This window comes from Zingiber officinale, chromosome 4B, assembly GCF_018446385.1.
Source record: "Zingiber officinale cultivar Zhangliang chromosome 4B, Zo_v1.1, whole genome shotgun sequence".
NCBI classification, from domain to species: Eukaryota; Viridiplantae; Streptophyta; class Magnoliopsida; order Zingiberales; family Zingiberaceae; genus Zingiber; species Zingiber officinale.
This window is the reverse complement of record NC_055993.1, coordinates 652,969-667,857: the sequence shown is the minus strand read 5'-3', so window position 1 is coordinate 667,857 and position 14,889 is coordinate 652,969. Positions and strand designations below refer to the sequence as shown.

Genomic DNA, 14,889 nt, shown 5'->3' with positions numbered 1-14,889 from the left:
CTCCAACTAAAAAGTTACCATCCTCTACTATTAGAATAGTGTTAGAAATAAAAGTGTTCTTGGTAGTAAGGTATTATTATTAGTAGTAGAATTTTTAACCAGTATCTTTCATGATTCCATTTTAGGACCTAAAATTTTACAATATATTTTAAGCAACTATTTGAATGTCACCAACCTCGATTGTTCCATAACATCGCTCCGGTCGTACTCGTATTATACCTATAATATTAATTATACATAACTCAAATAATTAAAATGAATAAAAATCATACATAAAATTTAAACATTATGTAGGATGACTCCCTATACATCATTATTTTTTTTTATCTAACTATCTCGTATCATTTCAGATCCCTAAATGAGAGGTTCGAATCTCTTGATCCTTTAATTCTGTTGTCTTGGTCTTGGTCTTGGTCTCTTATATATGTTGGATACCATTTTATTTAAGTTACGTTCGATAAAATGTAATATATCTTGTAATGTAATCAGGATTATATTACAAGGATGATTATGTTATTTGATTTAATTTTAAATTTGTAATGTAATTTATATTACAAAAGATAATGAAATTTTGTAATCTAAATTATAAAATAAATATCATGTAATCCGATGATAATAATAATAATAATAGGAGGCAGGATCTCTTGGACCACTTTTTATGGTCCAGGAGATGTGTCACTCGTATTTACGGTTGGATCGTTGGCGTGATCCGATCGCAAATGGTTGTGATCCCTTCCTGGGTTCACCGTCCCCACCAGATTATAATTTTTGTTCGGAGCGGGCGGCTGGAGGCCGCTTAGAGGACACTCTCACTCGACGCCTAGTAACCCGACCACTTATCCACCATCAGAGGTCTCCGGGCGACCTCAGGAGGTCCGCTCTGAACAAAAACTATAACCTGACGTGGACGATGAACCTAAAAAGGGATGACAACCATTTGTGACTGGATCACGGTCACGATCCGACTATAAATATGAGTAGTATATCTTTTGAATTATAAAAAAATGGTTCTATAAATCTGTACGTGTAGTAATAAATATCCTTATTCCATTTTAGGATCTAAAATTTTATAATATATTTTTAACAACTAATTGAATTTCCCCTACCTGATTGTTGACCATAAGGTATAGACACGAGTAATGGATTTTGACGTTGACATATAGCACCAAGCCCACAATGGTTCATGAAATAAGAAGTTTATTAAAATAACACAAGTACCTTATATGATATTAGTTTATTTTAAGATAGCGCTATTGCACCATCAACTTGGTTAATATTTCAGTTTACTTTTCTTGTTAATATTTCAGTTTACAATATCAATCAAGAACTAATATTAAAAGCAATTTCAGTATGATTAAATAAAAATGAATAAAGCGAATTCGTCTACTTATATGTGAGTGACTAAGGGTCGTGTACGTTATGATATAAAATTTTGGATTGTATTTAGAGATTTGTGGATACATTTTTGAATAAAGTTGATCAAACATGTATTTTGTAAATACACTTTTTGTCACGCCCCAAGGGATGTCTGTTCGACAAACGGACAACATCTCTCCCCTTATAACAACATATGAAACCTGGATAGTGCAAACATAATAACTATAGCTCATACGACTGGAAACAAATACAACGAAAGACATAAGATAACTACATAAACTATAAAATTACTAACTGAGTACCGGCATGGCTTAAACACAACAAGTTTCATAACCAAGATCAAAATACACCACAAAACCAATTATTAGGATAACAAATCCAAATGCTAAAACACATGACACAAATAAAAAATAAAACAGAAAATCCTGAGGTGACATGGAACTGGCAGGCAAGGCCTCCAAACGACTTCATAAATCCTCTATCTACTACATGAGAAAAGGAACATAGTAAAAGGGGTGGTGAGTATAAAACACTCAGCGGATATAAGACAGATAGTGTATGATCAATATAGTGTAAGAAGATCAAAGAATGCAGTCTCAAGTAAAATACTATAAAAGTAAGAGTGCTTCTAATCAAAAGCATAACCATTAATAAAATACTCCACTAACCTGCTCAACCAGGTAAAACCAATAGACCGGAAGTACATACAGTACATCCAAACCTGTACGAAGAAATACATAACCACCCTATATTAAGCATATAATCAGTCCTAACTAACACAATAATATGTTATTAGGAATGGATCTTGTGGGCGGTTAAGATATATAAATAGTCACTGCCCACGGGAAAAAACTTTACCAGGGATGGTCCCATGGGTATACAAGGTATATATATATATACACCAAGCCAAAACAACAAAATAAGCAATAACAATTCATCCAAGGATAATGATTTTCAAGCTACCCTACGGTCTAACCTCGCTAACGTATAGGCATGAGCCTATATAACAATCAAAGATCTAGTAAGATACTTGATATCTTATACTACTGTATAATTTTACTAATGTATAGGCATGAGCTTATATGCTCTTACACAAGTATATAACTATACTACGTATGATATCAATAACCTATAGGCATGAGCCTAAGTATACAATCATACTATAATATAAATACACAAACACAAGCTTGTAACTAGACAATGATATGATAATATCATGCATATATATAACCAACCCAATTATGAATAACAAATGAGACCGCATAGATGTCAAATAGATCAAAATATAAGAATAAGCAATGAAGTATCAAACTCACCAATCTAGAGTAGAGTCAAGGTAAGTAAATCAATACTGTCAAATCAATAAAATAGATTATACACTGAGATCAAAGATCTAAAGAAACAAGTCAAGACGTGACCGAGCATAACCTCCCCCATGTCTTGGCCGTTTGCACTAATGGCTAGTAGCCACCCGTGATTTACCTCCTCCGTGTTGACCTAGGGACGGATTGACGGGGGCGCTGGGGGCGAGTGAATCGCCTTTTTGCCACATAAAGAAATAAGTCAAGAAGTACTCGCCTGATCTGTAGATTGCACTGAGTGTCTTCAAGCCAAAGGGTATGCCCCGAGCCCGAATCCTACAAGTACATAATACAAAGCCAATCTAAAATTTATTAATCAATAATTAAACCCTATTGCTCAATCAACCAACTTCTTACTTTATTCATCCCTTAATTAATTAGTCAACTTATTAATTCATCTTCAACTTAGCAATTTGAATCCTCTATGATTAAGTAACTAACTACATTCACTAACTTATGAATTAATCCATTAAATGACCAAGATACCATTATATTAGCTCATGTATAAACCAAATAAATCAATTAATCTACTTCACTAGACTTATACACTTACTGTTCCAATTGTTTACCAATTATTCAACAAAGCTATTAATTTATCAATTACGTAAACCACTATTACTCCTCAAACAAATCTCCTTACCTCAATCTTGCTCCTTCTTCTTCATCGACAGCACAGCAGGCGTCTACCGGCGGTCATCAGTGTTTGGCTGACACGAGTAGCCATGTGTCGAGAGTGCAAGCACGAACAAAACGTCAGCGTTAGTGTTTGGCTTCCCGATCTGCGATCGTCGACAACGAGTCAAGGGAGAGGGCGACTTCTTGCTCGTGGCCGGAGAGTAGTTGGTCAGAGCAACGGATGTGCAAACTGTAAGAAGAAGAATAGGGAGAGAGAAAAAAAATAATATGAGAGTAATAAAATCTATTGTTTATTGATATTTATCCTAATAATAGGATATATAATGTTCAAAAAATACTTGGTAATAAATAACAGAATTATTCTAAGAATAATTCTGAAAATTATTCTAATAATTATAACAGAATTATTAGAATAATCCAAATATTAATTTGATTTGATTTGGTGATTTGATCCGGTCAATTTTGATAATTTTTTTTATCTCTTTTACCCCCGACAAACTTAATGGAAGATCTTTGACGTTGAGTTTGCTTGCTAACTTGTTGAAACGTTGTTTGGATAATGACTTAGTAAAGATATCAGCGATTTGATCTTCAGCAGAAATATAAGAGACGGATAACTGCTGAGTTGCCATACGTTCACGAACAAAATGAAAATCAATTTCCACATGTTTTGTATGAGCATGAAAGATTAGATTTGCTGTGAGATATGTTGCTCCAATATTGTCGCACCAAATTTTTTGTGCAATATTTGATGCAAGATGAAGTTTAGAAAGAAGTGATTGAAGTCAAATAATTTCTGACGTTGTATTTGCTATAGCTTTATATTCTGCCTCAGTGCTTGAATGAGATACTGTAGGTTGTTTTTTCAAATTCCATGAGATAAGATTTCGTCCAAGAAATATTGCATATCTACTAGTTGAAACGTCTATTTTCAGGAGAACTTGCCCAATCCGCATCACTATATGCATGTAAATCTCGAGACGATTGGCAATATAAAAGTACCTTTAAGATAGCGAAGTACCTTTAAGACCATGTAGAATAGTACCTTTAAGATAGCGAAGTATTCTTTTTACATTATCTCAATTTTGTTCAATTGGAGCATGCATGAATTGACAAGCACAATTTACCGCAAAAGTAATATCAGGGCATGTGATAGTGACATATTGTAAGGCTCCAACAATACTTTGATAAATTTGTGGATCAAACAGAGCAGGAGATGATGAAGTTGAAGAGTTGTTTATAGCAATTAATGTAGAGATCGGGCGTGCTCCATCCATTTTGGTTCTTTGAAGAATACCAGTAATGTATTTGCTCTGAGAAAGAAAATAGTCATCCTCATGTGGAATAAGCTCAATACCAAGAAAAAAAACGAGCAATATCCAAATCTCGAGTAGGAAATTCTTGTTTGAGAAGACTTAATAAAGTTGTGATACCCTTGTGATCATTGCCGATTAACAGAATGTCGTCCACATAAATAAGAAAAAATATCATAGATCCATCATTATATTTGTGAAATAGAGACGAGTCAGTCTTTGATCCAGAAAATCCTTGAGCTTATAACCAATTAGATAGTCGATGAAATCATACACGAGGAGTTTGTCGAAAACCATATAAGGATTTCTTATATGTTGGCAAACATGAGATGAAAATTGTGGATGAATGAACCCAGGTGGTTGCTTTATAAATATAGTTTCCTCAAGATGACCATGGAGAAACGCATTTGAAATATCAAATTGTCGTACATACCAATTAGAACTAACAGCTATTGATAATAATAGTCTAACAGATGTAATTTTGATGATTGGGCTAAAAGTATCATTAAAGTCAATACCTGATTATTGACTAAATCCTTTAGCTATAAGTTGAGCTTTGTGTCATGCAAGAGAACCATTAGCTCGATGCTTAAGACGGAATACCCATTTAGAGCCCACAACATTCATTGAGGGAGTGCACGGAACTAAACTCCATGTTCCATTTCGAAGAAGTGCATCAAATTCTGTAGTCATTGCACTACGCTAGTTTGGATCCTTCCTTGCTTGTGTAAAACAAGTTGATTCAATATATTTTGAAGAGACCAGTAGAGCTCGTGGAAGGGGATATCGAGTTGCATTTGGTGGGCAACGCTCATAAATGTCACTAATGGGAAGCATGCGACGATGAGCATTATCATCTGAATCACTTGTTGATGGAGATGAAGAAGTAGGCTGACATGGTGATGTAGATGACGGACTTGAATTATCCGAGGATCCAGAACTAGAGAGCATGTTATCTTCAACCGACGAGGCTTCCAATATTGGAGCAACAACCTGAGGTGATTCTGATGGTATAGTGGAGCTATTAGAGAGTTCCAGAGCATGACCTAGGATGCCATCACTTCTGACAATATTAGGTGGCATCAAGAAGGTGTCACTTATATCTGGAGGAGAGATCGAAGAAGTTACCAAAAAAGGGAATAGAGACTCATCAAAAGTAACATGTCGTGAAATATAAATTCGTCCTGTTGGTATATGCAAACAACGATAACCATGGTGTAAATTGCTATAACCAAGAAAAATATATTGTAGTGAACGAGAGTCAAGTTTGTGTTTAGAATAGGGGGTGTAACCATGGATAACATGCGCAACCAAAAATTTGAAATAAAGTGTAATCAGGGGTTTGATTATAAAGTTTTTCAAAAGGACACTTATGATTAAGCAATGAAGTAGCAAGTCGATTTATGAGATATATGCAGTGTTAACATCTTCATCCTAAAATTTACGCGGAACCGATGCATGATGAAGAAGAGCTATGTCAGTTTCAACTATATGTCTATGTTTTTCTCTCAACAGAGCCATTTTGTTCTAGAATGTGAGAATAAGAAACTCGATAAACAATTCCACAAGAGACAAGATGACGATGGAGAGCTTGATATTCGCCTCCCCAATTAAAATGAAAAGAGAGTATTTTATAAGTAAAATATCGTTCAACTTGAATTTTAAAATTACAGAATATATCAAATAAATCAGATTTTCTTCTCATAGATAGAGCAAGTATATTTACTAAAATGATCAATGAAGGTAACATAATATTGGAAACCTTGATTAGATAAAATAGGTGCAAAGCTCCAAACATCAGGATAATTATTTCAAGTGGAAATTTAGAAACATGATCAGATGAAGAGAAAGGTAGTTTATAACTTTTAGATTCCAGGTAGACCCTACATGAATGAGATGAAGAGGAGGTAATGGAAGTAGGTAAATCATATCTATTGATAATTGACTGAACAATACGAAGGGAAGGATGACCAAGTCGAGTATGCCAAGCTGGTTTATTTGTGTGTTCACCAACAAAATCTTTGATTGAAGAACTCTGAAGATAGTAGAGGTCATTTTTGATTCTCCTGTAAAACACAATAGCATTTGTTCCTCTATCCTTTATAAGATAATGATTATGACGAAGCTAAAAAATGACATTGTTATCAAGATAAAACTGACGTGTAGAAAGTAGATTTTTAGTGATAGATGGAACACGAAAGACATTGCGCATGTGAAAAGTTCGATTAGATAAATGAACATATGTGGTTCCAAGATTAGCAATTTGCAAACCTGAACCATCGCCTTCTTGAACCATATCTGAGCCATAATATGACATTACGTCTGTAAGGATATTATAATCTGATGTGAAATGATGAATTGCACCAGTGTCAATATATCAATCAGTAGATGAAAACTCTGGGCGTTTACCACAAGTAAGCACAGATGAGAGGACTTTGGGATATACTTGTGAAATAGATGGTTGCCTTGACGCTGTAAGACCACCAATGATATTTGAGTCAAATGGGCTAGGACATTGAATATCAAAATGTCCAATTCCGAGATAAATTTTACATTTTACCCGAGACCAATCAAGTCTTTTAGGGCATATATTTCTAGTATGACCAACGATGTGACAAATCTGACATCGATCTAAACTTTGCTTTTGTCCTCTTTGATGTCGTTGAGTATTTGACATCTAAAGTAAAAATAACTTATCTGGCGGCAGCTGTTGGACGATGTCACAAGAAAGAGCTTCTACCTTGTCGTCGACGACCGTGGAGAAAAATCATAAACACAGAATCGTTAAGGATTTTTTTTTTTTTGGAAGAGAAACACAGAGATTAAGGAAGAGGAAAGAGAAACAAAGGGATTGACGATGGAAGAAAACAGAGAAAATAAGAAAATTGAAATACATAGGAAAGAATAAGAGACTTTCTCTAAAAAAAAGGTTTGCCATTTATTGGATCTCCGCCTCAAGAAGTTGAGGGAAGATAAAAAGAGATGGCTCTAATACCATGTAGAAAGAAGAATAGAGAGATAGAGCAAGAAATAATATGAGAGTAATAAAATCTATGTCAATTCTGGTAATTTTCTTTTATCTCTTTTACAAACTACTTATGTTGGAAGTTGTCGGCTCCCTGCTTGAGGCGGGAGCAGTGACCTCTTGAGGTGACGGGACGACCAATGATGGTGCTTCAGCACCGTCGACTCTACACACCGGCGGCGCTAGGTCGAAATCTCAGCGCCGATTCAAATCAGTGGGAGACATGCCAAGCTGAGCTTGTCGCAGTAGAAGGAGGACGACGCTCTGACATGCGAGACAGCGACAATTGTGGCGTCGGCGTCAGCGAGTTGGGTCGCGACGAAGGTGCTTGTTGAGGTGGCCGTGAGAGATAGTTGCCAGTACTATCACGGCCGCAACTAGCGCGGAGGTCGTGAGGGCTGAGCCGGAGGCGTCTGTCCCTTCGTGGTCTTCGACATTGTCACCCGACGACTGATGATCATGGAGCACACGGTGCACTATGACGATGCTCGGGAGAAACAGTTATCATTTTATTTTCCCATTTTATACTTTAATTAATTAATTTAATAATTAATTAATTAAATTCTTAATTAATCAATCCCCTCTAATTACATTCGCGCTGTGTGATATATGTCCACTTTAAAAAATTCTAAAAAATATTCATAATTTTTATAAATTTACTTCTCAAATAAGAACTATTATTTTATTATTATTTATTGTCGTATCTTATATTTTTAAATTATTATAGATGTCTTACTATTTTATTAAAACTCTTCCTCCTTTACTAACTAATTTTGGTGAAGCCTAAAATGAATTTACATTAATATCATTTTTTCTATTCACACTAAAAATAATTCCAAGGTTTATTAGTAATTCCACAAGTGAAACAATCAGTGATCTAGAGTTCGAGATTCAGCTACGACATATTATTATGAATTTTTCTCATCATTAATTTTCTCTCTGGTTGTTTTATATAAAAAAAAATATAGTTCTTTTAGTCTCACATCTTAGAATTCACAACACTATGATCAAAGAAGTTTCTATAAATATTTTAGGTTGACAACATTAAAAAATATACTTTTCTTAATTTTTTTTTACTAAGATAAGTATAATATTAAATTAAATTAATTTTTTTCATAGAGAAGTCGTAAGATGACACTCGAAAATCCAAATAATTCAGATTTTCAAAAGTCAGGTACTTTACCCTAATGACTCTTTAGTATTTTAATGCTAAATGCTTTAATTAATATAATTTCATTATAAAGGATCTATATGATTTCAATATATTATATTGCACACGCGACGCGTGTGCACAATCACTAGTTTATAATATATTTATTCTATTTTAACGATAAAAAATATTTTGTTATAGTAAAATATAGTCCATTAATTCTACACTAAATAAATGATGAAGTACAATACAAATGACTTTGACAAATTTAAATAGCGATAAAATTAAAATAAATATTCACTTCACGTGAATAAAAAAATATAAAATTATATAGATAATTTACATCATCAATTAATGTAACCTATAAACTCATATACAATCAATTATTTTAATATTTTTACCAAATCGATAAAGTAAAAAAGCATTTTTACTTTATAAACAATTCAATTTCAAATCGGACAACTATATTTAATAATTGTCTACTTATTAATTTGTTAAATATATGAAGTGCATCATCTAAACTCACATAATATTACATACTAAACAACTATATATACTAGTGATCGTGTACACGCATTGCGTGTGTAATATAATACATAAATCACATTGACCCTTTATAATAAAATTATATTAATTAAAGTATTTTAGGATTAAAATATTAAAATAGAGTTATTAGGGTAAAGTATCTGACTTTTGAAAATCTGAATTATTTAGAGAATCTCAACAACAAATTACTGTAACGGACTTCCCTATGAAAAAAAATAATTTAATTTAATATTATACTTATCTTAGTAAAAAAAACTAAGAAAAGTATATTTTTTAACATTGTCGGCCTAAAATATTTATAGAAGCTTGTTTGATCATAATGTTATCAATTCTAAGATGTGGGACTAAAGAGAATTATATTTTTTTTATATAAAACTATCAAAGAAAATTAATGATGAGAAAAATTCATAATAATACGCCGCAGCTGAGTCTTGAATTCTAGATCACTGATTGTTTCATTTGTGGAATTACTAATAAATCTTGGAATTATTTTTAGTGTGAGTAGAAAAAAGGATATTAACGTAAATTCATTTTAGACTTCACCAAAGTTAATTAGTAAAGGGGGGAGATTTTTAATAAAATAATAAGATATATATATATATATATAATCAAAGAGACAAATACTCATTGCTTTTAATATTCAACATTAGGTATTTAAGCATTTCTACTTTTTTTTTTTTGGGTCGTTCAATTAATTAAGCTTACCCCGTCGTTTCATGAGCAAGTGTAAAGTTTAGTAGTCTTTTTTATTACCAGACACGGAGGGTTTAGAGTGAAGCTCCTCTACTCTTGTTGATCGGAAGAAGACCCTTAAAAATTCTTCTGCCACACCCCACACGTGCACCTTGTCGCTTTGCTCTCGCCTTCGTCGGAGAAAACACCACCTCGTCAAGTAATGGAACTCAAATTCTAAAACAGATATTTAAAACAAGAAACTTACAAGTTACGCTATAATAAAAGCGCAGACTAAGAGAAATCTAGGACATTCAAATAACAAGCTGCGTGATTTTATAATAGATATAACTTGACTAACAATGCTAATTTGTAGGTATAAAGTCATTGTATTTCAATGATCTAACTTTAAATTTTTTCCGAAAAATTTATGACAAGAATGCAAATTTGTGGGATATAAAAATAGAGAATGTATTAAAGGTGACAAATAAATTATAATATACTTATTTTTTTAAATACCTTAGGTGAAAAAAAAACTAAATATATCTTATAGTCATTAGAGGTGTTCGGTATGATATAGTGTACTTCAAACTTGTATATCATATCGAAAAATTTGATATGAATTTTTAACAAAATTTTGTATATTGAATTTTCGGTATAATATAAATTTTATTCTGTTTATAATAAAATTTTGGTATCGGTACATTATATATAGTACCAAAACATTAAATTACATATCGACACTGAAAAATATTATATTTTAAACTTTTGGATTTAGCAATTATTGTTAATGATGATCTATTGTATGAAACAATAAAAAATTACAATGCTCTTCAGAGAAGAAACTCAGAGAAGTCACTCGAGATAATGTTCCGTTGTATACTTTAATGATACTTCATTGAGATTAAATAAGGAGAAATGAACCGATCTTCTCCTTCACTTTCTAACGTTGCAAATTTTGTCACCTCTGCAATGTTCAACAGCTAAAACTTTTTATTTTTTAATTTTTAATTTAAAATAGCATTTGTTTTTCTTAAATAATGTGTTGAGATATATATATCCCTAATCCTAACTGTCCAAGCACATTCAGTTAAAATTAAGTTGTCCTCTCTGATTATGTGAATTATTAAAATAGGCACCCCTTATTTTTAAAATGTGAAAGGGACAATTCAGTATATTTTTAGTATCAAAAATATTTTTATTTTAATATTATTGTATTTAAAAATATATCAATTCAATTTCATTAAAAAATTTATATAAAGTGCGCTTTGTACATTAAAAAAATTCTTAATAAATTAAGTAAAAAATTACTTACATTTAATTAAAATTATTTTAAAATAGTCAAAAACATTATAAAACTATTATAGCTACAATAGCTTAAAAATTAATGTAGTATCTGTATTATTTTTGATCAAATTAAACTTTTAAAAATAATTTTACACATTATAACGATATTACAATAGCTTTAGAAATTGAATTGAGTTCATTTCTCGTAGATTTAAATGACTCTCCCATCTAGGAGACCGTTTATATTTTAATTTATCTCTCTTCATCTATAAAAAGTAATTTTACACATTATAACAATATTACAATAGCTTTAGAAATTTAATTGAGTTCATTCCGAGTAGAATTAAATGACCCTCCCATTCATCTAGGAGACCGTTTAGTATTTTAATTTATCTCTCTTCAGCTTATGATTAAAAGAATTTAGAGTGAACATAATATCTCTATTAGGAATAAAAGTATTTTTGGTATTAAGGTATTTTTAATAATACTAATAATAATAATTTAGGATTTAAAATTTTATAATATATTTTTAACAACTAATTGAATTTCACCTACTGCCTTGTTGACATAAGGTATAGCCACGAGTTGACCATATGGATTTTGACGTTGACATATAGCACCAATTATAAAATGGTTCGTGAAATAGGAAGTTTATTAAAATAACACAAATACCTTATATGATATTAGTTTATTTTAAGATAGCGCTATTACATGATCATTTCCACATTATTTGATATTGGTTGAAGATATGAGATATCATAATCGTGACTGGATTGAGGTCATCAAATCATGAATTGCTATCAATAATTCAGTTGACAATGAAGAAAGACGTCGATCCTTAATTATTTTTTTTATTGGTGCAAAAATTTTCCAACTACATGTCTCATTTCCAAAATTCTCTCTCTCCATGTCTCTTTTTGTTTCATTTTCATACAGCTCCAACCCCCAAGAAATCAATGAAGGAACTGGCCTTCTTCTTCCCACCGGCGCCATCATTCTCAGCTTGCACGAAGCTGTTCGAGTTTGTCGCCACCGCAATCTCTTCAGCCGAACCTTCAGAAGAGAAAGAACAAACAGCTGAATCCCAAGAAATTAACAAGCAGCCGCTTTAATTCGCTCAATCGATCGATTACCAGAGGAATCGCCACTGCTCTGCTCCCTTTCTCTCCTCGCCGTTATCACGTGCCACCGGTTCTTCACTGCGTTATCTGTTCTTCCAGGGAAAAGTCTCGCGATCAGTGCCCACTTGTTGCCGAGCTGCCTCTGCAAGGATAGAATCTTTTCTTCTTCTTCCACGCTGAAGCCTCTCTTGTTGATCCTCGGATCCAGTTGGTTGCACCACCGCAGCCTGCAACTTTTCGCTGGAAGAAGGAAACCGGCCGCCCGCCGACCTTCTCTTCAGATCGAATCGTCAAGATCGAAACTTTTGTGTGGGAAGAGTCGTACCTGACCGCCCTTGGAGCTCATCCGCAATCAAGTTCCAATTTTGGGGGCCGAATCGGGAGACAAACGCCCTGAGCTTGGCGTCCTCTGCGGGTCTCCAGTGACCTCTGAGGCAGCACTTGGGCTGCCCTCCTCCTTCCAGATGTGTCATAGTCGTCTTCACGGAGGAGGGATCTTGAAGTTAAATTAAAAGCGAGGAGCGAGGACGAAAACGGAAAGCGTAAGGAAACGGAAGAGCAAAGAGGAGGGAGGTGCTCGTGGGGGGTTGTCTTGTCCCCGTCGCCATTGACGAGTAGCTGCGTCGACACGAGTTGTCGCCTTGTTAACCGCCCAAGCAGCGAGGACAGGCCACGTTAAAAACACGGCCCTCCAAAATCCGAAGCAGTTTCATTTTAAAAAAAATGTTCCTTTAAAATAATAATAATAATATGTGCAGAATCATGTCCTGGCTTGACGAATCGGATGAAAATAAGATGAATTATCGCTGGCTTGACGAGGAGTAGACTATAATGTTACGATCATGTCCTCAGAGGATGGATCCCCATGTGACTCTCAAGGATTGTAGGGCCTTTGTCGGCGATACTAAAATTCTGTGTATACTCAGACTAGTAGACGGAATATTAGAGGCCAAGAATCAGAGAAAAAGTTCTTGGAGCAGACCCTCCGATGTTCAAATCAGGTATTTTTTTCTTAGAAAAAAATGTACGAAGGAAGAAGAAAAATAGACAAGTATGCGAGTGAGCGTACCCGCGCAAGGGAGAGGACGTCTCTTTTTATATGACAGTGCGTACCTCCTGGAAACCGACTCCTGCCAGAGGGTGTCGGGTGGTGGAGGACACGTGATTTTCTCCTATGGACGGGAGAAATATTCTATTGACAGATGACTCCAACCGTTGGAATATTCCCTGACAAACATCAGTTATTCTCTGACAAGTGGTTACGATTCTCTGACCTGTTGTCGCGTAGCACCTTCTATCCTGTCCGGGTGTGATAGAGGTAGCGTAGGTCAGGCTGCTAAGTGTTGATGAACAAATCGGATGGGCGGAAGGGCACGGCCAGAATTCTCTTCTCCCTGCTTTTATGATTCATACATGATGGAGAATGATCAGTCTGTTTGCACGGGATAGCTTGAGGGAACCCGACTGATGCAGGCAGGTCAAGTTTCGCCTTGATCACGCGTCATGCCGCAAACCTGGTTTCCTGACCGGTAAACCCTACCCTGGCTCTATACGCTGGATGGCTCCAAGTGGCCCCACCCCCGTATGTTGACTGCTCCGTCCCCTTAATTTCTGACTACCACATCCTTTTGACTTTTGACTGTTACGTCCTTTTGTGATCGGACCCTACAATTATGCATCATATCAATAATACTAATAATAATAATAAATAGAAAATAGAGTAGAGAATAATTAAATATTTTTTTAAGAAATTAAATTAAATATTAATTATTAAACTATCAAATCCTCTCATGCCAGAAGTCAAAAGGCCGAAGAAACCTGCAACAAGTTAAAAGATGAGCAACTCACGTTGTGAAAGAGTCTAAAGTAGTGACTTAAAAGTCGATACAGTTTGTCGTTTGTTTTCGTCGTGGATTTTGTGTGTTTTTTTTTATGTTACATGATCGGATTTCTATAGAAATAAATTTCTATTTTAATTCTTTTCTAATTCCAACAAACAAACATTCACATTTTCGAAGTGAATAAGGTCCTCATATAACATGAAATATAATTATTTTCGGGAATAAAATTGTCTAATTTATAATTAGCTTTGTAATGAAGCAGTCGCCACGTCACAAACACGTGGCCATTTTTTTTTATAAAATAATGAGATTTGATTGTCTCAAATATTTAGGAGTGTTTATTATAACAAATCCTTTCATTTTGATAAAATAATATAAGTGCTTTTATATATAATATAATAAATATCTGCATGTATTTTTATTTATTTATACCAGTGGTGCACCTAATTAATTATAAAAAGTGTCTTCATTTAAATATAATTTTAATTTTAAAAATAATTTAAATACATGTCTTTAATTTACTTACTCATCCGATAGTAAGGACGGGGATCATTCGTTGG

The 14,889-nt window shown here is 33.8% G+C and overlaps 1 protein-coding gene across 1 annotated transcript; it reads right to left on the bottom strand.

The window, feature by feature from the left end:
* Nucleotides 1-12,140: 12,140 nt before the first annotated feature.
* Nucleotides 12,141-13,172, bottom strand: LOC121977280 (transcription factor CSA-like). Its single transcript, XM_042529866.1, has 3 exons — nt 12,814-13,172; nt 12,501-12,728; nt 12,141-12,420 (listed from the first exon to the last, which is right to left on the bottom strand). Exons 1-3 carry the CDS (start codon nt 12,959-12,961, stop codon nt 12,296-12,298), a joined length of 501 nt encoding a protein of 166 aa, XP_042385800.1. The 5' UTR covers nt 12,962-13,172; the 3' UTR covers nt 12,141-12,295.
* Between the last annotated feature and the right edge of the window lie 1,717 nt (nt 13,173-14,889).

Coding starts and splice junctions, on each gene's coding strand:
- LOC121977280 (XM_042529866.1), bottom strand. CDS start 12,961: ATGACACATCTGGAAGGAGGAGGGCAGCCCAAGTGCTGCCTCAGAGGT. Junction 12,729..12,813: donor TGAGCTCCAAGGGCGGTCAG/GTACGACTCTTC, acceptor TCCTTCTTCCAG/CGAAAAGTTGCAGGCTGCGG. Junction 12,421..12,500: donor GAGCAGTGGCGATTCCTCTG/GTAATCGATCGA, acceptor TCTCTTCTGAAG/GTTCGGCTGAAGAGATTGCG.